Below are 26905 nucleotides of genomic sequence, written 5' to 3' on the forward strand. Positions count from 1 at the left end.
TTTTATGATTTTTCAGCTTCTCTCTCTACAGAGCAAATAGTGCTCAGCTTTCCCTTGAGTCTATACCGTTAAAGTTGTTTCAGCCTTTCCTTATCTTGCAGACTATATGTCGAAAACCAAAGACCTCCACCGATCGACATAGCTTGAGCCTCGATGACATCAGACTGTACCAGAAAGACTTCTTGCGCATCGCGGGGCTGTGTCAAGACGCCGCTCAGAGTTACACCTTCGGGTGCGGCCATGAACTAGACGAGGAAGGCCTCTACTGCAGCAGCTGCTTGGCTCAGCAGTGTGTCAACATCCAGGATGCTTTCCCAGTCAAAAGAACCAGCAAATACTTTTCTCTGGATCTCACTCACGATGAAGTTCCAGAGTTTGTTGTATAAAGTGTATTGACGTGCAGCTGTACAGACAGCCTGCTGTCTGCTAGAGGCTATAAAAGCCATGGGTACTCCTTTACCACTTACTTGTGCCATATCTTCTTCACCCCGAGCATAACTCTTTCTTTATAATATTTGCAATGGAAATAAAAGCCGTGGGACAGTTGCACTTTAAGTATTATGCAGAAGTTTTTAAAAGGACTACAGAGAATGTATAGCAAGACAAGTGCCCAAAAGTTCGCCAGTCCTTTGGAAGGAAATGTGCTTTACTGATTACCAAGCCTTCAGAATATTGAACTATGGTGTATTTGTTCATTGTTTTGTTTTTCAGTTCACTTACGCATTTTTTTTATCATGTGAAAGACATTGTTGGGTTTATTTGTTTTCTTGTAATTTTTTGTTAACCGCTCCCTCATGAAGTGCTGGTGATTTGAGGGAGGAGAGAGGCGCCTCCTTTCTTTAACAGGGGAGACCGTCACCTAGTCATAGCCATCGCCACCCCACTGGGGCTGTCCCAAAGCAAACTCTAATGAAGCGGTCACAATCACATGGTTCTAGTGCGCCAAAGATGTGTCCATCGCAGAAGTGCAGCCCAGGGTCAAGAAGATGTGAATCAAGCAATAACCCAAAGACTGTGCATGCGTGATGCCTTGGGACTCCTTCACGCCTGGTCAGTGCCATGTCCTCCCGCTCACGGACCCAGAATGCTCTCAGACCTAGTTGAGCCCCTCATCCAAGTCATGGATCAGTTGTGTTCAGGTCCAAATAATGAATTTGGTGGAGTTTCCAAGACCAGTTTCTGTTAAAACTGTAGAAATGTCTTAGAATATGTTTGTGCTTGGTGTTTTGTTTGTTTTTTTTAAATCAAGAACAAATTATGCTAATGCTGGTTTCTGCTTAACCAAAATACCCTAACTCTACGTATATGCTATACATATATAAATATGTGAGACTGTGCGTGTGTATATGTGTTTAAAGCTTACCTACTTTTCCCTTTGGCTTCCATGATGGTCTTGTATATGTGGTTTTTTCTTGTTGATACAGAGGATGTGTCATTGAATGAATGATACCTACAGACAATCAATAGATAGTTAAGAACACCTCTTTTCTTTTCTCATGTGTCTTTTGCCGTAGTTCTCAACCCTGGTTGCATTATAGAATTATCTGAGGAGCTTTAAAAAAATGACCATGTCTGGTTTCCCACCATGGACAAGTTAAACCGGTCGCTTGTGGTGAGACCCGGGTGAAATTGCCTTTTCTTTTAAAGTTCTCCAGGTGGAGCTATCATGAAACAGGGTTGAAAACCACCAATCCAGAGTATTTTTTCATTAATTTTGAAGTATACAGAAAATGTTAGTGTTTGAGAAAATGGCCATTTTTAAGATGGTTACTGCCACTGCTCTTCAGATGTGTCATGAAACCAAGACCAGAGAGTGAACTTACTAACCTTTCGATGTACAGTAACAGTGTTGCTCACACTTCAGGAAAGTACTTTAGCACAATGTCTTTCTACCAGATGTTTTTAATGATTTCGTATTTCACATTTGTTTACCATATTTTGATACACCATTTTTTCTATCTACCAGGTTTTATTAAAAAAAACTATATTATTTTCTAAAGAAACAGTCATATTTTTATACAGAATTAAGTTTTCAGGTAACAAAGAAATAGACTTAGGGTACAGCAGAACCTGCAGTGTCCCCGTGGATGGGGGTCAGTATTATAAACACATGGAGAACGAGGACAAGCTCCACCTGTGCTGCCCCTCTTGTGTCCCCTGTGGACGTGACAGGGCAGCGTATGCACGCAAGCCTGGTCAAATTGGCTTAACTTGACACTTTAAAAAAGAAAAGAATTGTATAGAGTTCTATAGTCAGGAAATTATTTTGCTTTTATCAGATGGTTTAAAAGAACCAAAGTTTCAGTTGTTAGAATGTATCAGAGTATCTCCATCTTTGTATACAAAGATGAAAGTTTGAACAGATCATCTAATGACTGTTTTACTGATAAGTCATTAAATCGTCCACCATCCTTTCTTGATGCTTAAGAAACAAATCCTGATGCAGTTTGACTCTAAAGATCCCAGATCATAATGTGGTGCATTTCTTTAGCGCTTCGTGTTTCCTGTGTAAACATCAAGAAAAAACATATTTAAGTATATAGTGCTTTATTTGCTCTCTACTTCAAATAGAACCAGGTCTTTGGGGTCTTGCCAGCATTTGGTGGTTTTGCACACCCTCTTTCTAATTGGATTTATTAGTAGTCTGGTGGGTTTTCAAAAATGAACATCTAAGGACATCTTTGCTTTTTGATCCATTGTTTGTGGGAGAATTATATATATGTATATGAAAATCTGTTTTGAATATCTACATTTTGTATTTGGAAATTGTTTTAAAAATAAAAAAGGAAAAGTATAAAGCTGTTATTTATTCTGCATTTGTTGATATCCATCGCTAGTCAGTATACCACTTTGGTATATATTGCCTTTACACATCTACATTTGTATTTGCAACAGTGAACTTTATACCTACATAAACTGTAAATAATCCTTTCTGTGAAAGGATCATCATATCAAGATGATACCAAAAGTGTGTAAAAAAAAAAAACTGCATTATTTTGTAATTATTCTTATAGATTAGCAATCAATAAAGTTACTTTTTATTTGTCTTTGAAGTGCTTTATTAGAATTTTTAGTTATGCAAGAAGCATTAGAGTGAATATTCTTTTTGTGTTCTTCTTTCCTATAATAGAGCACATTAAAGGGAAACTTGGTAGAATTCTGAGCAAAGCAGCCCTTGTGAAGATGCTAAGAGCTGATGCTGAGCCCTGCCATGTGCCAGATTCTGCCCCACATGCATTAGAAGCTCGGGTGTTAATTCACTGAATCCTCGCATTCCCATAAGGCAGGTACTGTTACCCTTCTCAAGTTAAAGATGAAGGAATGGAGGCTCCTAGAGGCTCAGTTGGAGAGGGCGTGGCAGTCATCCAAAGTGTGGGGCTAAAAGGACCCACTTCTTATAGGAGAGTTCCCATTGTGGCACACTAGAAACCAATCCAACTAGTATACAGGAGGATGCAATTTTGATCCCTGGCCTCGCTCCGTGGTTAAGGATCTGGTGTTGCTGTGAGCTGTGGTGTAGGTTGCAGACAAGGCTCAGATCCTGTGTTGCTGTGGCTGTGGTGTAGGCCAGATGGCTACAGCTCTGATTCATCTCCTAGCCTGGGAACTTCCATATGCTGCAGGTACAGCCCTAAAAAACAAAACAAAACAAAATCATAGTTTTCATTTCTTAAAATAACTTTCACCTATTGAAAGATCATTATTGGAGTGTTGGTTTTAATTTCAGAGAAAAAAAAAATGCATGGATGCACTTAAAAGCATGAATTCACAAGACCAAACGTGAGGGTGGCATGGCATAAAGCATAGAGCCTAGAGTCAATAGGATTCTGAAAAGGCTTTTAGGAGCTCCCCTAAAAAAATTCATTGCTTTGCCTGTCTTTGCTGCAGCTTTCTTGTCTATACAACAGGAATAACTCAAAGGCCTGTCGAGAATTGAATAAGGTATATTCAATGGGTATAATAGGCACCTGATAACTAGGGGTGGAAGAGAGGAAGGATCTCAAATCTTCTAACAAACATTTGTGTAGAAAGGAGGCATTTGGTCATTTGGAATCATTTAACAAAAAACAAGGTATTTCTAATGTATTACTCATGAAGTTTGCATAGTGTCTGGTAAATTGTAAGTTGGAAGTAAGAGGAGAAAGTAAATGGGCACCTACTCTATGTCTGATATTACACACATCATATCTGATCCTCACAACCATTCAAGGTGTTGTCACCTTCATTTTGCAGCTGAGGAAACATTTCAGTTTGCCCCAGATCCTGTAGCTAGTAGGTGATAAAGCAGAGTTTTCAACCTAAATTTTTTTCCTAATACTGCTTTTTCCACTACAGATACCCTGTTACCCACGGTCCTTAGAGAAAGCTCAGAATCTAATAGGAAAGAAAAACTTACAATTTTGATAGTATAGTAAGTGGCATTTGTGGATACACTATTGGAGCACCCTCTCTCTATCTGCCAGTCATACATATAGCCTAATCAGAGGTTTCTTTGGCAAGGCAATGAGGACCTGGGAGGTGGGGAGATCAGAGGTTTATTCAGAAGAGCCTTGACTGGGGACCTGTGGCATGATGGGACGAGGTACAAGCTGTCCAGGCAGGGCTTAGAAGATGGGACAATAGAGTCTATTCAGGAACCTGTGAGGGACCCTCTGGCTCAAGTAACAAATGACTTCCCAGCCTACTCAGGAAAGGCTTTGGGTGCCCAGATGTAGACACAGTGGACAGCAGGGAGCCATTGAAGGGGGTATAAGAGGACAGATGTGTTTGGAGTTTGAGAGAAATAATGGGAACAGTGCAGGTAGAGGTGGAGAGGGAGCAACAAGACTGGAGATGGATGAGGATTTGAACTTAGGATGTGGCAGCAGGGAGGAAAAAGATTCAAGAGCCGTGTAGGAAGCATAATAGCAGGGTTCTCTCTCTCTCTCTCTCTCCTTCTCTCTCTCTCTCTCTCTCTCTCTCTCTCTCTCTCACACACACACACACACACACACACACACGGTTGTCACCTCCAAAACTAGAGAATGGAGAAATAGCCAATTTGCTATACTTAGCCACATCCTTGGGAGGACTAAAGAGTTGGTTACTGCTTTTATTATATTTATAATATATAAATTAAAATCTACTCTACATAAATACACTGAAAATTGGCACAATGGTTTTAACCTCTCTACAGCAGTAGTCCTCAACCCTGACTGCATGTTAGAATGACCTGGAGAACTTTAAATTGCAATACCTGGGGCTTGGACCAGAGCTGCTGATTTACTTGGGCTAGGGTGGGCATGTGCTACTAAAAGTTCTGCCTTTGATGCTGGTGTGTATAAGGTTTGTAACTCAATGGTCCAGAGGTGATGAGCCCAAGCAACATAGACCAGCCAGTTATCTGCTCCTGAGCTAGCATGACCCATACTTGGGATGAGTTGGGTCTCCAGAGTGCCTGGGTATATTGCATTTTGTGAGAATGACAGTTCTCTTTTTGCCAGTTTCTCTTTAGCTGTCAGAGAGTGAATGAATGTTCAAGTTGAGACACCAAACTCACCATTTCACAAAGTCTGAATACACCCACATTATAGAGACCTGGGTGTTATATATGTATGACTGGCTAAGTATGAGGATGGGAGTTATGTGAGAATCAGTAAAATATTTTAAATTCTCCTCCCTGTCACTCTTTTATGGGCCTCCTTATTTCTCTGATGCTTTGTACAAGTTGAGCCCCACACAGAGGTGTAATGAAAATAGTAAGCTCAAGTCCACCCAACCCTTTGATTCCTAAGACATTTGTTTTGAATTAATGGAGGAGCCTGAGCTCTGAAAAGTCCTGCTTAGATGCTATGAGCCATTGTACATGATGGAGTTCTACACTCTCAAGAGATTAACTTAAGGGCCATAAACATGGCACAGGTGTAATTAACCAACTAATTGCTTAGGTTGGGTGTTTACCCATTTGGTGTCAACTGTAGACAGTTAAGGTCTCTTTGGTCTTATTACTGTCATTATGGAAAGAGATGGATTTCATAGGACTAGACAGTTCCCACCTTAGGAAGGAATGATGTTCCAGCTTTGCTTCTAAATTTGTTGTTGGCTATTTAGAATACACATCCCCAACACTTCCATAACTAGTGTGCAAGTGCATGTTTATCCCAGAGGTATTATTAGAGGTGATTGTTTTCCATTCATTAGTAACCATCTATCAAAGAAGAGGCCCAGCTTATAAGTTTGGTGGAGTGACTCTACCACCAGAGGAAGATGATACTACCCAATAGACCATGAGTTCAGTCTTCAGGTCTTCTCGGGGTCCATTCATGCCCAACTATACATTAAAGTAGAAGCAGGCTTCCAGAAGCCATGCCAAAATGGAGCAGCTCTAAGCCAGTTTCTACCCTAGGGTTCTTTGAGGGCTTCTTCTTGTGTTTTCTCATCCACATCCCAGCCTCCAGTGCAGAGCTGCTCACCCAGTCCTGCCATCGTGAAAGAGTCAGCTGGAATGAAGCTAACACCTAAGATCAGGTCACCAGGCCCTCTTCTCCTCTTCATCTACAGAGATGAGAGGAAAAGGATCATTGTATGAGCTTCTCAGCAACTCTGAAGCCCCAGAGTCTTCTTAGACTCTATCCCTTAATTGCTTCAGGGTCTAAACAAGGTGCTATAAGAGAGAAGATAGGCCTATATTGGGACCTTTAAATGCAACCTCAGTATCAATGTGGAAGACCATAGATCTACTGGAGACATTTAAAGGAGGTCAAAGTAAATTAATATATCATTGTTAATATATTACAGTTAATATGCCATGTTCCTAAAAGGAAAGGCTTGATGTAAATATCAGTTTTTCCCATAAATTTTAATCAAAATCCCTAAGGAAACATCTTAATCATGATGGATTAATTGGAACCAGTTTTACTCTCTCACCTTAAACAGGTAAAAAACTCAAAAATAGGCATTAAAATGTTTTTTAGACATGCATCCATGGGTAGTGCAGGAGAATAAACTCCAAAAGGAGAGAAACAGGTGAGACAGTTCACTGCCTGTTTCCAGGCCACCATGAGGAAGGAGTGGTCTCCTGATTGAGAAGGCAGAGTGGAGAATTGGGGAGGCCAAGGTAGCTAGAGTCCAGGGGACAGAGTACCAGAGAAGAGAGAGCCTCACAGAGCAGGAGGGGAAGGAAAAAGCATGCTCTGGAGAGCTAGAGAAAGGGACCCTCAGGTCTTCATCTGAGCATTGATGAGCATGTATAGGTGAGGAAGATGCCTGGGGCTGAAGAGAGACCCACCAGCAAAGGGCAAAACTGTCCCTAGAGCATGCATGGGGCCAGAAATAGTTTGTGTTCCCATCAGCTAGACTGAAACAACCATGTAATACAGGGTATTTTCTAAGATTAAAGGTGGTTCCGGTCATGCCTAACAAAGCATAACGAGCACGCCTTTTTAATTTTGAAAGAAAAGTGCTGTCAACTTATAATTCTATACCCAGCAAAAGTCTCTTTCAAAAACAAAGATGAGATTAAAAAAAAACTTTTTCAGGCCTGCAGAATCTGAAAGAATTCAACACCAGCAGATCTGCACAAGAAATGTTAATACAAGTCTTACTGGCAAAAAGAAAACATCAGATGAAAAATTGTATCTGCACAAAGAATAGAAAGTCCCAGAAACAGTAAAGATGTGGGTGAATATAAAACACATCTTTTTTTCATACTTTAGATCCAAAAGATAATTGAAATTGAAAATTTTAAAAATAATTGATCATTTAAAGCAAAAGTAAAAACAGTGTTTACGCAGTTTAAAACAGGTAAAAAGTAAATTGTGTGGCCATAATAGCAAAAATATCAGGAAAGAAAAAATGAAAGTATACTGCTATAAGTTTCTTATACTGTATTTGAAGTATAGATTATGATAGCCTAAAGGCATATCCTATAAACTCTAAAGCAAGCACTAAAAGTAGTATCATAAGAGAATAATAAAATTACTAAACCTCAAAGAAAGCAGACAACAAGGAGAAAAGGAAGAAAGGACTACTAGCACAAGTAAAAACAGAAATTTGATACATTTAAACCCAACTGTATCAGTAGTCAATTAATTATAAAATTCACCCAAAGATACTTACCAAGAATAGCTAAGAATTTTTTGAAGTATGGACCCAGGGAGAACATATTTACTTTTCCATCTGCAAAACATACTGTGGAGTTCCTGTTATTGATAATACTGATGCAAGTATTGGCAACTTTTTTTTCTGTAAAGGGCCAAATAATATTTTAGGCTTCGTGGGCCAAATGGTCTCTGTTGCAACTATTCAACTCTGCCATTGTAGTGTGAAAGCAGCCACAGACAATATGTGAACAAATGAGCATGGCTGTCTTCCAATAAAACTTTAGATACAGGCAGCAGGCTGGATTTAGCCTACTGAGCTATGGTTTGCCAATCCCTGATTTAGAACAGTGTAATAGGCCTGAAGTGGACCAAAATATAAAAAAGGAACATAGTATATGAAATAGATGGCATCTCAAATTATAGGAGCAAGGGTAGATTATTCAGTAGTTAGCACCAGAAAAATTAGCTGTTTCTTTTAAAAAAATAAAATTAGATATCAACTTTATATCATTCATAAAAATAAGTGAATTAAACATTAAAATTAAACATGTTTAAGTGAATTAAACATTAAAAACTATAAAAATGTATTTATAAACTTGGGGTTGGGGAAGTTTTCCTAAAATAACATAATTCTTACAAGTTATAAAAAACAAAGTTGATAAATTTGAAAAGAATTTTAACAACTTTCCAGTATAGTACCTCAAAATAGATGTCACCTAAATGTAAAGAGAGACATAGGGAGAAAATATCTGCTACTTTTAAAGCAAATAATTGGCATCTATAACATACAAGAGCTTCTTATTTATAAATCAAGAAAATCAAAACAAAACAGTGGAAATATGAGGGAAAATATTGTTGGGCAATTCACAGAAAAATAAGTTGTTATAAAACAGTTAATAAACACATGAAAAGCTAGCTGTTCAGCTTCACCAGTAACAAAGTAACCAAACATATGCTTTAAAAAAATTTTTTTACCTATTGACAAATCAGCCAACCAAATTGGCAAACGTCAAAACAATAGATAATAGCCAGTGTTTGTAAGACTGTGAAGAAACAGACTCTTTAATAAATTTTTATAGGATTATACATTAGCAGTGTAGGTCAATTTTGAATAAATTCACTCAACTCAGCCATTTATTCTAGATATTTATCTTACAGAAATAGAAACATGTTTTTAAAAAAGACTTAACAGTATTTATGTGAAGAGAAATGTGTAGTATGATCTAAATGTCAGATGAATACTGGCACAATCTTACTGTGGCATAGTATGCAGCAATTAAAAATAATAAGTGGTTTAGATGTAGAGACATTAAAAGATCTTCAGCATATGTTGTTAAGTATGAAAACAAAGGCATATAATGCAGCACATTAGTATAGCATGCAAAAAGACAAGGTATGTAACTGTATGTGTATGTTTAAATGTAGATAAGCACGTGAAAAAAGGACCTTAGAGGGACATCCAACAAACTAAACTATGGGTAACTCTGAAGAGGAGAGTGATTAAAGACAAGGAAGGAAGAGGGACTTACTTACCTTTTTTTGTTTAACTCCATATTCTTGGAAGAAAACAGGGATAATGCAGGGAGTTAAAAAAAAAAACTTTAGAAAAAAAATCTATTGTTAATATTCTCAAAGAGGTAGAAAATATTACACTCAGAAAACTGGAGAAGATCACCATAAGGATACTGAGAATTACCAGAGCTCTTCAAAATATCATCAGCAAAATAAATGTTCCACTGGCGGGAGTTGGAAGATAAATACCTCAGAAAGCAGAATACATCCAGTGGCAGATGTTAACATATGCATGAATGCAAATAGGTAGCTTATGTCCACACATGAAATGAAGGGAAAATCTTACAAGAAAAATTTTCAGAACTGAAAGATAGGCACTTCCAAACTGGAAAAAAATGCAAGGAGTGCCTATAAAATAAGTAATAAAGACCAATCTAGAACATGAGATCATGAAATTTTAAATACAAGGATAAAGATCTTACAAGTGTCCATATATTTCCTCCCCCACCCTGTTTGAGTTTTTTTTTTTTTTAAAGACTTATTATTATTTCAGAGCAGTCTTAGATTCTCGGCCACACTGAGGGGAAGGTACAGAGATTTCCATATACCCTCTGCCCCATATATTATAGAAATTTTTTAGAAAAAAGAAGGATGGGTGAAGGAAGGAAGAAAGATAAGGGAGAAAAAGAAAATGGTCATATTTAAAGAATTGAATCAGTACTGTCGACAGCAACACAGTCAAATAGTCATATTTAAAGAATGGAATCAGTATCATCAACAGCAACACAGAAACTGGAAGACAATGAGCAATGCTTTAAAAATTCTTAGAGAAAAAAATTTTCAACCTAGAGTTGTATAATAAGTTAATTATGTGTAAAAGTACAACAAAGACATTGAAGGCTTTTAAAATGTATCTCCCATATCTTCATACTCAGAAAGCCACTGAAGAATGCACTCCCACAGAATAGGGGAGTGAATCAATGAAGAGGAAGGTAGATTGAGATCCAGGAAACGGGATCCCACACAGGAGAGAAGCCAAGGGATGACACGAGTTGTCAGCTGTCCTTGCAGACTTGGGGAACAGCCAGTCCACATAGAAGCAGGGAGATGGAGGGTTCCAGGAGGGGCGTCTCTGGGGGAAAGAACACCAACAGCTCACTCAATGTGTTTGACCAAGGAGAACAGGATATTGAGAGGGGTTTAATAGTTCTGTCAGGAATGTGGGAAATGTTGATGATACACGCACAGAATAACTGAGCAAACAGAAAGAGGAAATTAACGCTGAGAAAAAATACAAGAAAAACATAATTGTAGTATTCTACAATTGGCTCAACAAATAACATTTGCATAAGCATAATGTAAACATGGTATAATATTGATAACTAAAAATAGGACATAACTATTGGGAGGGGAGGGAGATTCTAGAAGGGGTGGTGAGACAGGCAGAGCATGTGTGTGTAAAAGTTCTGTCTCCTTATATTACATGATAGGAAATTGACAGATAAGATTCCAAGTTGGAAAAGAGGCATATATATATTATAAGAATGTTACTTACTTAGAAATATGGAGGTAAATAATTTTCTCCTAAAACCATCTCAAGTTGAAATTGTTAGCACTGGGGGAGGGAAAGAAGAGGATGCTGTTTTTTTGTTGGAGGCTTTGTAGTACATTTGACTGTGAAATTATGGAAATATATATTTTTAAATGTTTTAATTCTTTTTAAGGAGGTAAAATCAATCTCAGTCACTAGCATAGAACCCTGGGTTCCCAGAGACCCTAAAGAGAACAGGACCAGTTCCTAAAGAGAATGGACACTACTTGGGTGGGTGTCAATCTTCGTTTTGAGGAGTGGGCTATAAATTTGTCTTGATTGAACAGAGTACCTGGGCACCGAGTTCAGAAGGTGGAATGGGAGAGGGAGGCTCTGTTGTTTTTCGGATGGATGACAGGGGTGGGGTGGCTCTTCCTGCAGCACATGCAGGCTATTCTGGGAGGTGTTGGGATGCTGGTGAAAAGGGCTTGGGGGAGTCACAAGGGAGTTGTTTGCAGTGAAAGCACCAGAAGGTGAGGTGGGTCTCCCTCCCTGCACAGTGGGAGGCGTGGGGTTGATGCCCAGTGAAACTGATCTGTCTCCCATTTCTGTGGTGAGAACAGCCAGCAGATGGGTGTCTGGTAACCCAAAGCCTTTATTGAACTGGCCCAAGTCAATTGTTCCACCTGGCATGGAGCTGGGGGCCAACTCAGGTTTCAGCCACAGACCCCTGGGGGATAGTACCCCAAAATGGGGCAGAAAACTGAACCTCAGGCCTGGGATGGGGGAAGCGAGGGAGGCACAGAGGATGTCAGGACAGAAGGAGAGCTAAGAGATTGTTGATCAGTCTGTCCCCTAATTCAAGGGTTCACAAACTGGAATGAGTCTCAGAAAGAATCAAAGAAACATTTCTAAAAGATAGATTGATTTCCAGGCCTCCACACCATACCTACCATGGCTTAGGGTAAGGCCAGGATTCTGATGCCACCACTCATCCCTCTGCCTGCCCCTGGGAGTTCATGAGCCAGCCGGTTCCAAACCATTCCTGGCCGTGACTTCAAGGCAGTCCTTTCTCTAGTTGAGATGTTTCTCTTCTTTCTTTACCAGTAGTTCAGATGCAAGAGAAACTCCCTGAAATACAAGGAGGGAAAATATATCTCTGGCAGGGGTTTAACAGCATCTGTCAGCTGTGTTTTTTGTTTTTTATTTTTTTAGGGCCTCACCAGCAGCATATGAAGGTTCCCAGGCTAGGGGTCTAATCGAAGCTGTTGCTGCCGGCACACCACAGCCACAGCCACAGCCACACCAGATCTGAGCCACATCTGTGATCTACACCACAGCTCATGGCAACGCTGGATCCTTAACCCACTGAACGAGGTCAGGGATGGAACCTGCCACCTCATGGTTCCTAGTCAGAGTCATTTCCACTGTGCCATGATGGGAACTCTGCATCTGTCTGTTATGAATCTGTGCTGAAGCAGAAGCAGGTGCTTCCTGGGAGGTGCAGGAGCAAAGCTCTCCTTTAGACTGTTGCCACTTTTATCCCCACCATTCATCTTCAGTGAGAACCCCTGAAAGGAAACTGAGAGGTTCAAAGACAAGCCTTTCTCCTTTGACAGCCTCCAGGGTCTGAGAAGTAGGAGCAGGGGCCACAGGATCTGTGCTTTTGCTTGGCACCAAGAGAGGGCACCAGAAATGACGATGCCTCCACAATGGCCTGGATTCAGTTATGGAAGATGCGAGCTCTGCTGTTGGAATCCATGCCTTCTCCTCCCCCAGATCACACAGCACTGGGAGGGTCTCAGGAAGAATGCTGAGAGTGAAGAGTCAAAAGCAGGCAGGGAATTGTGGCTGGATTTATTTATTTTTTATCTGAGCCTCTAGATGCTATATTCAGGCTCTTGATGTTTTTCCCATTGGGTTCTAATCTCTGTGGTCACAAGGCCTTTCCCATCAAGGCCATCCTAATCCAAAATCTAAAATAGATGTTCTATGATCAAGACAATAGATAGTAAATGTAGAATCTGAGGATCAGCTGAAACTTATCTTTAAATATTGCAGGTTATAAACTTCATGAGGGTGGAAACCACGTCTTTCTCACTCACAACTGCCTCCTGAGGGATCCTCACCACCTGGCATGAAAAGGGGCTCAATAAAGAGTGGGTTCAGCAGCGGTCCAAGTTCTGCCACCATGGGCCAAGGTGCTAGGCAGGCCCCAGGAAGTCCTCCCCACCAGGAATGATCTTCCTCTTCCTTCCAGGCTCAGCTGCATGACCCCCGCTCAGAAATGGTCCCTGAACACCCTGTTCAACATCGGGCTCTTCCATCACGTCTCTACCATGTAACCGTCTCTAGTTCTCTGAGAGCAAATGTCAGAGTCTCCAACTCTTTGATTTTCTAATTCATTTATTAGTATTTTATTACCTGCCTCCCATACCATTAATAGCAGCACTGCCTAACCTTCCACCCACAGCACCTGGAACAGGTTCTTGGCCCCACAGGCACCCTGTGAATCTGAGTTGAATGAATGAAGCAGCATTGGATTCTGCGAACAAGAGAGATGCTTCTCTCCATTCTAAAATGCACGTTTTCTTGGAGTTCCCATCCTGACTCAGCAGAAACAAACCTGAGTAGTATCCATGAGGACGCACGTTCAATCCCTGGCCTCACTCATTGGGTTAAGGATCCGGCATTGCTGTGAGCTGTGGTGTAGGCCAGCGGCTACAGCTCTGATTTGACCCCTATCCTAGCCTGGGAACCTCATGTGCCATGGGCGCGGCCCTAAAAATACAAAAAATAAAATGCATGTTTTATTGTTCTGGACCTAGGTTGCATCTTATAGTGAATGCGCATGTTTGAGGGTGTGTTTCGCTCCCATTCCTACCTGAAAACTCTTCTTAGTGTATCAAGTACGCATGTTGGAGACCATGTCTTAGCACCAATGCAGGACAGCAAACACTATCCTGAGCTCTGTAGCTTAGCTGTCTCCAAACCCAGGACGCTCTCTCTGAGCAATGAGGAGGAGAGAGGCACATCAAAGGGAATCAAATAAGGAAACCAGTGCCCAGGAACAGTCAGGAGGAATGTAAAGCATAAAGGATGTCAGTAGAGGTCAGGGCGGGCTGCCAGTGGTCTTCATTGGGCACTGAGCTGTATGAATTTCTCTTCCTCTCCTGCCTCCCCCATCCCACCTTGGTGTTGATTAATGTGCCAGAGATCACACCTCTGATGGACTAGAGTCCTAGGGTGGCAGGACACATGGGCCTAGTCTTCATGGAGTCCTGGGCATGCACGAAGCTGAAAGCTCCACTCAGGGGCTGTTTGGGTTGGAACTTGAAGCCTTCTGCCAAAGTGTGGTTCTGCAGCAACTGCTTCAGAACCAGTCAGAGTGTGCATAACATGCAGATTCTTGGGCCCAACCCCTCCACCCCAGAATCAGCCTCCATAAGCAGCGCCCAGAATCTGCTTTTTAATAAGCTCCCCCACCCCCCAAACACGATTCTTATGTGAGTGGTTCTTAAACTTAACAAATGAAAATGAAGTAAGTATATGATTCACAAAGGGAATTAACTCAACTCCAAGCAGCTTCTATTACAAATGAGAAAGGAATCCCACAGGCCACTGCTGGAGGCGCTCGGGTCTGGGGTGAGGTCTCTTCAGCAAGGCAGGGCCTGGGGGCAGAAAACAGAGCTGGGCTCCGGAGCATCCGCCTTCTGTTCTTGGCTGCAGCCTGACCCCTGGTGGTCAGAGTGAGTGGTTTAGTAGAAAGGACCCAGAACCTTTGGCTATTTGGGATGCCAGGAAATGTTTGCAACAAACTCCACCTCAGCAACCAAAGGCTCTATTGCCAAAACTAGGATGATTTGAGGAGGAAGATATTCGCATGTTATAGATTTTCCAAATTCCTTGTTTGACCTCCATTGTTGACTCATCCTGTCAATGCCCCTCCCCAAACATCTCTAGGTTGCATTTTAGCTGCATTTCTGCATCTCATCTGAGGGAAGAGAGCAGGACAAGGAGTTTTGTTTTTTTTTGGGGGGGGGTTTGTTGTTGTTTTTTAAGGCTGGCGATGTGGCCAGAATTCACAAACTAACAACAGGTCACAGGTGTACCCACAGTCTCCCTAATGCCGCTGCCTTTTCCTCATCAGCCCAGGTCCACTCTGCCTCTCACCCGGCTGGCGCATCTGAACCCACAGAGGAGTGAGTGAGCCCGTGAGCCGGCCTCACCGTGGCAGCAGTCCTCCCTCTGCCCACCTGGTAAAGGGAGGCTCATTGAGCACCAGGACACGGAACCTGTCAACTTGCTGAAGCTAAGCCCCTCCCAGGATGCAGGTGGTCATGAAAACAGGTAATTTAAAGAAGTCTCTCCAGTAATATACCACCCTCTCCCTCTCCTTTTTAATTCTTAGGCATTTGTAACAACAGAAAGAGATTATCAGACTTGAATGATGAATAAGAGTGTGTGTTTGCATTTCCAGAACTGAAATACAGAGCTCAAATCAGTGACTGCAAAAAAAAAAAAAAAAAAAAAAAAAAGCTGAGTTATTGTAAAGAAGGTAGCAAATTCAGAGAGGGGAAAGTTCAACCCAGAGTCAGTGGAAGGGAAACTGCCTGAGAGGCAGGACCCTGAGTTGGTTCGGGGTTGACTCTTCAGGTGTTTGCACACTTGTCTGAGAGCCCTCTATAAGGAAGGCTTTGAGCTGAATGCTAGGAAGTCAAAATAAATAAAAATAAGGCCTCTGACTCCTCCCTTCAAGTTCTTAGTCTTTCGGGAGGCTGTGGAAAGTCATAGGAGCCAACAACCAGCACACTATTTGGAGTCTGATTTTTTTTTTTTTTTTTGGCATTTAGAGCCCCACCCACAGCATATGGAAGTTCCCAGGCTAGGGGTCAAATGGGAGCTGCAGACACTGACCTACACCACAGCCACAGCAATGCCAGATCCTTAACCACTGAGCAAGGCCAGGGATCAAACCCACATCCTCATGGATACTAGTTGGGTTCATTCCTGCTGAGCCACAACAGGAACTCCTGGACTCTGAATTTATGTGGCATGTTTAGCTCTTTGATTTGCTGTGTGATTATCATCATCTCTCTTGTTTGCCAAACCCATAGAAGTTTACTTCATTCTCACCATAATCCTAACATTATTTACTACTTTCCCCTTTGTATAAATGAGGAAACTGACCCCTTAGGGAGAATAGATATTGTACCCAAGATCAAATAGCTGGGAAGTGGGGGAGCCGACGCAGCATGAGCCTGACTCCAGAGCTCACTGTCACCCACTAGGCGACAACATCCTCCAGGGCCTCCCCTTCTAATCTTGTTCTGTGCTCTCACATCCTTTCCTCCTGTCTCTGAGGATAAGGCCCATGGCTGTCAAAGCTCAATCGTCACTTCACCCCTCCCTTCCCGTTGTTAGGACCTGTCCATTCTCCTCCTCTTCCCGCACCCTCAGTTCATCCCCTCTGCGCGTTCCTTCCCCTCAGCCCATGAATGTGCTGAAGGCTCTCCTTCACCAAACAAACCCACAGACAAAACATATCCAAAGCTTCCTATATCACATACCTATTAGAACAGCTAAAATAAAAAATAGTGACAATACCAAATGCTGGCGAAAATTGAATCTCTCCTAAATTGCTGTTGGGAATGCCAAATCGTGCAGTCTTGGGGAAAGTAGTTTGGTACTTTCTCATAAAACGAATTAAATATACATGTACCAGATCATACAGCAATTGCATTCCTAAGCATGGATGCCAGAGAAATGGAAACTTAGGCCACAAAAACTTCTACATGATTTTCATCACAGCTTTATTTCTAACAGCTCCAAACTGGAAACAACCCACATGTCTTTGAGGGGGTAAATGGTGGTATATCCGTATAATGGAATACTACTCAGTAGTAAAAAGAAACAAGCTCTTGATACTTGCAACCATGTTGATGTTGTGAAGAGAGCTGAGTGAAAAAAAAAAAAACAACCCTATCTTGAAATGTTATATAGTACATATGGTATATAGGACCATTTATGTAATACTTTCCAAATCGCAAAATTACAGGGATGGTGAACAAATGTGTGGTCACCAGCGGTTGGGGCCATATGCAGGAGCTCTTTGTGGTGAGGGAACAGTTGTGTGTGTGATTGTGGTGGTGGTTACACAAATTTATGCAGACGATAAAGTTGTATAGAACTATTCATACACATATACATATGCGTGCATGTAAAAACTGCTAAAACTTGAATAATATCTGTAGGTTGTATGGATGACAATTTCCTGGTTTGAAAATACATACTCTAGCAATATATGATGCTACTCTTGGGGGAAGCTGGATGGTGAATACATGAGACCTCTCTGTACTGCTTTTGCAACTTACTTTAAATCTGTAAAATTAAGTGTTTTTTGAAAAGTACATGTACTTAGCAAACAAGGTCCCAAAGCATCCTTGACCCTACATCCAGTTGAACCCTGCTGGGTCCCCAGCTACAGGCCACCATCCCATCTCTCTTTTCCTCATCTCACCCAGTGCCATCCTGAAGGTAATCTGCCCTCACCATCTCCACAGCCTCAACTTCCACTCACTCCAGTCCACTGCCATCTGACTTTTGCAACCTCCCCTTTGCTAAGGAGAGTTTTCAGTTTTTAGCTTGCAGGCTTTTCTGCTGCCTTTGAAACCACTGAATCCTTCCTCCTCAGACTCTAATCATCCGGTGGCTATGGCAATGCACTCCCCTGCTTTTACTTAAACCTCTCTGACCACTCCCCCATCTCCTTTGTGGACTTCTTTTCAATAGCTTCTCATCTTCTACTTAGCCCTAACACTGATGTTAAGGGATTGACACTGACCCACTGCTTTTCTTTTTCTCATTCTATTCTAGAACAACCTCCTCTGTTCTCCTGGGGGTTTTTTTGTTTGTTTTGTTTTCTTTCCTTTTTTTTTTTTTTTTTTTGCTTTTTAGGACTGTACCTGCGGCACATGGAAGTTCCCAGGCTAGGGGTTGAATAGGAGCTACAGGATCTGAGCCGTGTCTGTGACCTACGCCACAGCTCATGGCAATGCCAGATCCTTAACCCACTGAGCAGGGCCAGGGATTGAACCTGCATCCTCATGGATCCTAGTCGGGTTCGTTAACCACTGAGGCATGTTGGGAACTTCTTCTCCTGGTTTTAACTGCACGATCTTGTTTCTGTCTCCCAAATCAGTATCACTAGGCCCTCAAGCTTTGGCTGTATCTCTCTCCTGCCTGCATGTCATCTCTCCCACATGTCTTCTGAGCATCTCAGACTTGACATGCATGAAACCAATTTCATCACCTGTCTTCTAAATCAGCTTTCCTCCTGTAAACAGGAAACATAGGGGTCACCCTTGATCCCACACATTCAGTGGCTTAATGGGGTCCTCTTGAATGGGCCTACAGGCTCATCTCTAAACTTTTACCACTGTCTTGGTTAGGCCACCATCATCTCTTGCTTGAATTACTGCAATAGCATCCTAACTACATACAGGGAAATCCTTCCTAAATCTGTCCTCCACCTTAGGTGTAGAAAAATCTCTTTAAAAGAAGAAAATTCATCAAATTCTGTAATGGTCCAGCCCATTACTCAGAGGCAGAACCCCAGCCTTTTACTTTGCACACAGGCCCCTATATCTAGCAACTGACTGCCTTTTGCAGGGGCTGTGTATCCCTGTGTTTCATCTCTAGCACAACAGAAGTTCCTCATGTTGTTGCCTGCATTTTACTGTTCCTCACTCCCACCCACTATGCAGTGCTCTCCTAGAAGAGGGTCTTTCCTCATCCCATACCCACCCCTCCACCCACCTAGGCCTATCTCCTCCTGCTCTTTGGGAACCATCTCTACCCCCTCATGTTTAGATTGCAATTATTTGCTATGTGTCTGTAGCACGTTTCCCCAAAATTTAATAGGAAAGAAAATGATACCAGATTTAGATGCAGGCCTTAAAATCACTTTCAGCAATCAAAATATTATCCTGCTTGCAAAGTGAGATTTAGGAGCTACTGAGGAGGTGTGACCATACTTTAGTTTCCTTAACATGCCTTTCATAAGCTGTTAGAGGAGAAAGGACAGGGAAGGAAGAGGATCACCCTACCAGCAGAGGGCGACATGGAGCCATGGCTTGAAGGTGAGCAGGACCATGGAGGCCCAGGCTAGGTGTGTCCAAGGTGAGATGGAGATTAGAATCTGCTCTCTTAAACCTTACATCAGCATAACAACAACATTAAATAATGTCTGAAGTGAAGGACCTGCAGCAGCAGAGAACATGGGGCAAAATGTAAAAATTAATGTCGTTATTATTACGGGAAAAGAGATAAGAACTCACATCTTCATGGAGTAGAAAAGGAATTCAGGAATTTTGAAGTCTAGTCAAGGCTCAAATAAATCCTCAAGCAAGGGCAGAGGCTCCACCTGTAGCCCATTTTGGAGTCATGAGCTCGACAAGAATATGGACAAGGAGGAATTTTACAGGACCAAACAGAGACACAAAGACAAGTCTTTCAGCTTCCAAGTAACCCCCTGTGTCTCCCCACATCAGTTTCCCCTTCTCCGAGCATCTCTTGTGCCTTAGCAGACTCTCCTTGCCTGCTCTTTGGCTTGTCCTTACCATTTTAAGAGTGAGGGAGGAAACTTTTTTAAATGAATGCATTTCCATCTGATTTGAACCGTGCCTGGCTTCAGACTTCCACTAGCCTTTCTCTTCGGAAAGAAGAGAGTTGTGTGCCATCTTGTGGTGGAGGGCCGCCACAACAACAAGGATGCACCCATAGCATCCTGCCCAGTCCAGCACCAGGGTTACCTGAGGTACAGCTCTAAAAAGGGTCCTGAGTCAGGACTAATAGTCAGAGTGCACCAGTGGAGGAACCCTGGGGACTGAACGGGTATTAACAACATTAGAGTAGAATCCAAAGGGATTTTTCCTGATCTCCCAACCAATATGATTTCCTCCCTAGATGCCTTTTTCCCTAGTTGATAAATGAATCCTGATTCATGGTGGTTTAAAAAAAAAAGATCTTGCACAGTGGCAAGACTGACCTAAGCCACCTGGTATCTAATCCCTGCTCCCCCCCCCCCCGAATCACAGATGAGCCAGGCGAAGCAGCAACAGAAAAGTGGAAAGGGAATTGAACTGGGGCCAGGAGCTTCCTACTCAAGCACTTCCACAATCTGGCCTGGTACCCTTGGAAACTGTTGTCCTAGGCACCTTCCTGTGTCAAGTGCTGTCCACGGTACTTTCCTCTTTCTTCCTCATCATCATCCTATGGAATAGTGGGTGCACATGTCACAAAACAGGCTCAGCAAGAGGGAGGGAGGGAGGGTCCGTCCAAAGTCACAGACCCAGGGATTGATGAGTCAGGTGTAACTCCAAAATATATGGTTATTATTATTTTTTTTTAATTATTGGCATGTAGTTGCTTTGTAATGTTGTGTTAGTTTCAGGTTACAGCAAAGTGGTTGTCTATTTTATATGTAGTAGTGTATAATTTATCCCTCTCCCCCGACCTTTCCCCTGTCTGACTTCACTTAGTATGATAATCTCCAGGTCCATCCATGTTGCTGCAAATGGCATTTTTCATTCTTTTTTTATGGCTGAGTAATATTCCATCATATATATGTATCATACCTTCTTTATCCATTCCTCTGTTGATAGACATTTAGATTGTGTCCATGTCTTAGCTATTAAAATAGTGCTGTCGTGAACATTAGGGTGCATTTATATTATTAAATTATGGTTTCTTCCAAATATATGCTGAATCACATTGTAGTTCTATTTTTAGTTTTTTAAGAAACCCCCATACTTTCTCCATAGTGGTTGTACCAATTTACATTCCCACCAACAGTGTAGGAGGGTTCTTTTCTCTCCACACCCTCTCCAACATTTATTGTTTGTAGATTTTTTTTTTTTGGTCTTTTTTGCCATTTCTGGGGCCGCTCCTGTGGCGTATGAAGGTTCCCAGGCTACGGGTCTAACTGGAGCTGTAGCCGCTGGCCTATGCCAGAGCCACAGCAACGCGGGATCCAAGCCGCGTCTGCGATCTATACCACAGCTCACAGCAACACCAGATCCTTAACCCAGTGAGCAAGGCCAGGGATCAAACCTGCAACCTCATGGTTCCTAGTTGGATTCGTTAACCACTGAGCCACAATGGGAACTCCTGCTTGTAGACTTTTTGAGGATGACTTTTCTGACTGGTGTGAGTTACTACCTCATTGTAGTTTTAATTTGCATTTCTCTAATAATTAGCTATATTGAACATCTTTTCATGTACTTTTGGCCATCTGTCTTTTTGGGAAATGTCTTTTTAGGCCTTCTGCCCATTTCTTGATTGGGTTTTTTGAGGTTTTTTGATATAGGTTGTCTTTTTTTTTTGGCCATGCTCACTTTTGGCATGTGAAAGTTTCCTGGCCAGGGATCAAACCTGCACCATGGAGGCGACCCAAGGCACAACAGTGCCAGTGCCAGATACTTAACCTGTTGAACCACTAGGTAACTCTGAGATGGTCCTCTATTTATTTGTTTGTTTATTTATTTTTGTCTTTTTAGGGCCACATCCATGGCATATGGAGGTTCCCAGGCTAGGGGTAGAATCAGAGGTCTGGCCACTGGCCTACACCTCAGCCACAGCAACTCAGGATCCGAGCTGTGTCTGCGACCTACAACCACAGCTCATGGCAACGCCAGATCCCTAATCCACTGAGCAGGGCCAGGGATCAAACCTGCATCCTCATGGATACCAGTCAGATCCATTTCCACTGAGCCACAATGGGAACTCCTGTATTTTTAAAAATGTATTTTCTTATCATTTTTGTCATGTGACTCTGTGTGTGTGTGTGTGTGTGTGTGTGTGTGTGTGTGTGTGTGTGGTGGGGGGTGCTCACACATAGGCCAGGCAGCTTGAAATTTATTATGTCCCTTGATGGCTGCCCAATTTCCACCTGAGCGCTCAGCAAAGCCAGAGACCTTGGGCTGTTAGTTTTATAATCCCCTGTGTGTTCCCGTTTCTCCCCATCTAACATGGTTCATAAAAACATTTTAAAAGATTGACCACCTGAGCTTCAAAAACTATATACTTCTATTTCTGAAGATAAAAGGTAGAGCCTTGGAAGAGGACACTGTGTGCAGGATTAATAGGAAAATGGAGCCCTTCTCAGAGAGGACAAGATGCTGTCCCTGCCTGATGTACTCACTGCTTCTCTAAGGGCTGCCACTATAGGGTCCTGCCCACTGCAGCTCCTTGTGGATGTGTAGGGCCTGTTAGGCTCAGATCCTGTGTGGCTGTGGCTGTGGCTTAGGTTGGCAGCTGGAGCTCTGATTCAACCCCTAGCCCAGAAAACTCCATATTCCACAGGTTCAGCCCTAAAAAGCAACAACAACAACAAAAATAAAAATGTGTTTCATACTATATATAAAATAGATAAACAACAAGGACCTACAGTATAGCACAGGGAATTATATTCAATATCTTATAATAATCTATTATGGAAAATAATCTGAAAAAGACTATATATGTATAACTGAATCATCAGGCTGTGTACCTGAAACACACACATTATTGTAAATCAACTGTACTTCAATTTTTAAAATTTTAAAATTAAAAGAAATGCTTTTAAAAAAGAAATGAGAAATGTGTTTGAGATTACTCAACCATGACTGGAATTCAGGCCTTTTCTTAAGAGCAACTTTATTGACGTGTAACTGACCTACAGTAGACTGCGCACATGTTTAAATTAGGGTTTGGTACATTTTGGCATGTATGAAATGGTGAAACCATCACTGCAGTGGACGTAATGAACATATCCATTACCCTCATTAATTTCCTCAGGCCCCTTTGGAAACCCTCCCCCTTCCCCTCGCCCCCACCTTTCCCAGGCAAAGTGCCTTCTGTCACAATAGTTTTCATCTTATAACAATTTTATACAAATGGAAACATAGAGTATGCACTCTTTTTTGTCTAGCTTTGTTCGTGCAGCTTATTACCTTGAGATTCATTCATGCTGTTGTGTATATCAGTAGTTCATTCTTTTTTATTGTTGAGGAATTACCCCTTATCTGGATAGACCACAGATACTTATCCATTCCCTTGGTGATGGAAATTTGGATTATTTCTATTTGGGGGCCATGATGACTAAAGCGGCTGTAAACATTAATGTGCAAGTCCTTGTGATGGACATAGGCTTTCATTTCTTTAGATAAATGCCCAAACATGGACTATTGGGGTACGTATATGTTTACCTTTTAAAGAAGCAGCTAAGTGGTTTCCACGGTGGTTGTACGTTTTACAGATCACCAGGATATGAGAATTTCAGTTTTCTCCACATCTTGCCAGCACTCAGTATGGTCAGTCTTTCCCATTTTACACATTCTATTAAGTATAGAGTAATATCTCATTGTGGATTTAATTTGCATGTCCTTGATGACTAATGACGATAAGGATCTTTTCAGATGCTTACTGGCCATTCCTGTATCTTCTTTTTTTTTTCATTTCTGAAGGTTTTATTAAAGTATAGTTGATTTACAATGTTGTGATAATATCTGCCATACAACAAACTGATCCAGTTATAGATGTACACACACGTTCTTTTTCAGACTCTTTACTCATTATCTTCTTTAGTGAGGTATGTATGTGTTCAAATCTTTTGCCCATTTAAAAAACTGGGTTGTTTGTCTCTAAAGAGTTACAGTCCTTTGTTTCCTAATGCTCATATTTTAAAAAACATTGTTTCATTTTTTTTCTAGTTTGTTATTATTTTAGGCAAGATTGTAAATCTAGTCTTTGTTATTTCATCTTGCCTGGAAATGACAGACTAAGAAACCAAGGTCTTTGACCCCAAAAGCTGTGCTCTTTCCTTAAGAAGCCCAATGTTAGAGAGAGTGATTATGATCTCACTTTAAAAAATAAAAAAAAAGGTTTTTTGTGGGTTTTTTTTGCTGTGTCTGTGTCATAGGCTGGTGGCTACAGCTCTGATTCGACTCCTAACCTGGGAACCTCCGTATGCCGTGGGTGCAGCCCTAAAAAGACAAAAAAAAAATTTTTTATAAAAAGCTAAGTGGGAGTTCCTGTCGTGGCACAGTGGTTAATGAGTCCGACTGGGAGCCATGAGGTTGTGGGTTTGATCCCTGGCCTTGCTCAGTGGGTTAACGATCCTGGCGTTGCCATGAGCTGTGGTGTAGGTCGAAGAGGCGGCTTGGATCCCGCGTTGCTGTGGCTCTGGCGTAGGCCGGCGGCTACAGCTCCGATTAGACCCCTAGTCTGGGAACCTCCATAGGCTGCAGTTGCGGCCCTAGAAAAGACAAGAAAACAAAAACAAACAAAAAAAATTCCTAAGTTACTTCCTTCAATAAATACTGAAAACCTGTCCCTCACACCCTGATGAGAGGTTACTATACATTAATTTTTAAATTCCCAAGTGTGGATTCTCATACACTAAATCTATTACTTTTCTTCAGTTCTTTATTATGGAAAGTCACAAAAAACCTAATCTCATGTCAAATTTAGTCATTTGGAGGCAGTGGAAAAGGTGCTGAAGTTGTGACTCTTCTGTGATTTCTAGTATAGAAGACATAGCCAGTAGTGTGAAAAGGACAAGTTTTTCTGACAAATCTCATCCTGTCCGCAAATGAAGGCGGAATCCAGGACTGTGGGCTATTGGAGGTTCTAAGCAGAAACCTTAATGATTTACCATATATCCTTAGCTTGACTTCATTAACTCTCTTGAAATGAACCTCTTGGGAAAGCTAATCTAATGTCATCCATTAAATAAGAAAAATAGAAATTAGATCATTAAAGTGAAGGTAGCTGGTGCCAAGGCAGACAAAATAAAAAAAAAAAAAAGGCTTTTATTACTCTTCCTTATTTCAAAGCAGCCCTTTAATTAAGATTTCTTCCACCAGCAAAGCTAATTTCCCAAGTTTATACAGCCAGCATATTTTAATTACACTTCCAGAAAGTGGCCCTTTGCATTATAGGGAATTTATGTTTATTATCCAGGAAGGAAATGAGGCCTAAAGGCCGGGGAAACACCTCAGCATGGTGGCCCGATGATTGGCCTGCCCAGCTCGAGCAGACACAGTGAACAATAACATTTTCTGTTCCTTGGACCAAATTTAGTATTATCTATTCTTCACATCAACAGCAACTCAAAGAAATATCATTGTCACTCTCAGACTGGCTCTGAATTTTGAATGTGTTGATGAAAGCAGAAGCCAGAATACTGGTAACATTTCCACTCGCCGGCTTCCATGAAGATGGGGCAGTGGGAATTTAATAACTGTTCAGAATATTAATTGAAGCTTCAGCCTGACAGCAATTGATCACTGGAACATATAGTCCTGACCAGCTGCTCTGCTCTCCTAGAAATGACTTAATTACACAGTTGGAACAGCTGCTGGAGCCAGCCAAATACACAGGAAAAAAAAAACAACAACAACAGTTAAAGGAGAAACAAGGCAGGATTAATTTGTGGTCTAATTGATTAAGACCTTCTGCTGTCATCCTTTGCCAAGCCACCGAGGCTTCACTTTTTAGAAAATGATTACATACCTCCAGCCACTCTTACTGCTTTGGGGCGATTTTGCAGAAATCATAACACTCCTCCAGGAATCATTAAGCTCTTGTTCCAAGCGGGAAAGTCTTCCCCAAGAGTCTGGGGCTGGTCCACAGGGTTTTAGCTTCTCTCTGGTGGTGGTAAGCCCCCCTTCCAAGTGGCTACATGTGCTCAGGGTCCCTGTCACATTCTGCCATCTCCCCCCCACTTCCCCTTCTTTTTTCATCTTCTTTCTTCTCTCCTCTCTCCATCTTTCCCTCTCCCTTTCCTTGTCACCCTCTGGCTCCTGGACTGAGGCTGAAGGCAGGATGTCCGGGACACAGCCAGATCTGAAGCTACGGTCAACGCACTTATGGGGCAATCTGTATCCATCACTCCTTTAAACCCTTACAAGAACCTCAAGTGGAGGCATTGCTCCCCATTATGCAGGCAGAGGAACTGAGACTGAGAGATGTTATGTCATTTATGTAAGGCCATTAAACCGGTAATTAAGCACTTTCTGTTTCAAAAGCTCTCACTTGCCCTGTGGTACTAAGACTGGGACTCTGCAAACCCAGACTCTGCTTTGTCTGTGGCTCTTGGTTGGCAGGTGAGAAGGAGAGTCTAAGGCTGGATGAGGGAGAAGAGACTGTCTTCATCCTGTTCGATTCCCGGTACTGTCAGCATCATTCCAGTCATGGTTTTTTGCCTCACCAGCAGTCATTTTTCACTTTCCTGGAAGCAGCCCCTCAGAAAATACTGGCATCAGTCAACTGGGACCCCTTTCACAGGGGTCTGGGTCCTAGTTATAAAAGGCTCCCGGGTTCCAATATCCTCATTCTCTCTGCTTTGCTCCACCAGCCTTGGGGGGCAGGAGCTGCTTCCTAAAGTTACTATCTCTCTGGTGTCCCCGTGTTTCCTTTTTACCTTTTCTGTCTCTGAGACCCTTTTAAACCGATGACCTCTATTAAATTCTTTTCTGTTAAAATTACTAGTTTGGCTGCTGACTGCTGCACAGAAGAGCAACAAGATCAAAAACCAGTATGTCTGACTCCAAATCTAGGCCTTTGATTTTCATTCTGTGTTATTCCTCCATGTCCACTCCCATTGGCAACCTGGAGACAAAGATTCTCTGCCTGATCAAACTTTATTAAAGCTCCTGAACTCCTCCTAGCCATCTGTGCACTGCCTTGTAAAATCCAGTGTTACCAAGAACTCTACTAAGCCAGTTTCACCATCCCC

General features: G+C 41.9%; 1 protein-coding gene and 1 long non-coding RNA gene across 7 annotated transcripts in view; one reads left to right on the plus strand and one right to left on the minus strand.

Annotated features, from left to right (window-relative positions):
- FRMD6 (FERM domain containing 6) overlaps positions 1-3047 on the plus strand; it is a 240364-nt gene extending 237317 nt beyond the window's left edge. For all 3 annotated transcript variants that reach the window (XM_047767320.1, XM_047767319.1, XM_047767321.1), the window contains one exon: positions 102-3047. In XM_047767320.1, coding sequence (XP_047623276.1) covers positions 102-386 — 285 coding nt within the window. In that variant the 3' untranslated portion in view covers positions 387-3047. The remainder of the gene's footprint in view (positions 1-101) is intronic.
- Positions 2409-26070, minus strand: LOC125119820 (uncharacterized). Of its 4 annotated transcripts, none has more exons than XR_007133184.1 (5): positions 25681-26070; positions 12078-12255; positions 9615-9637; positions 8098-8169; positions 2409-2504 (listed from the first exon to the last, which is right to left on the minus strand). It is a non-coding gene; the product is annotated as an uncharacterized LOC125119820 (long non-coding RNA). The 4 variants fall into 4 exon arrangements; XR_007133181.1 differs by having other exon boundaries at positions 8098-8223; XR_007133182.1 differs by lacking the exon at positions 9615-9637 and having other exon boundaries at positions 8098-8223; positions 25681-26069.
- Between the last annotated feature and the right edge of the window lie 835 nt (positions 26071-26905).

Source organism: Phacochoerus africanus, chromosome 2 (assembly GCF_016906955.1).
Source record: "Phacochoerus africanus isolate WHEZ1 chromosome 2, ROS_Pafr_v1, whole genome shotgun sequence".
In the NCBI taxonomy this organism is placed as follows: Eukaryota; Metazoa; Chordata; class Mammalia; order Artiodactyla; family Suidae; genus Phacochoerus; species Phacochoerus africanus.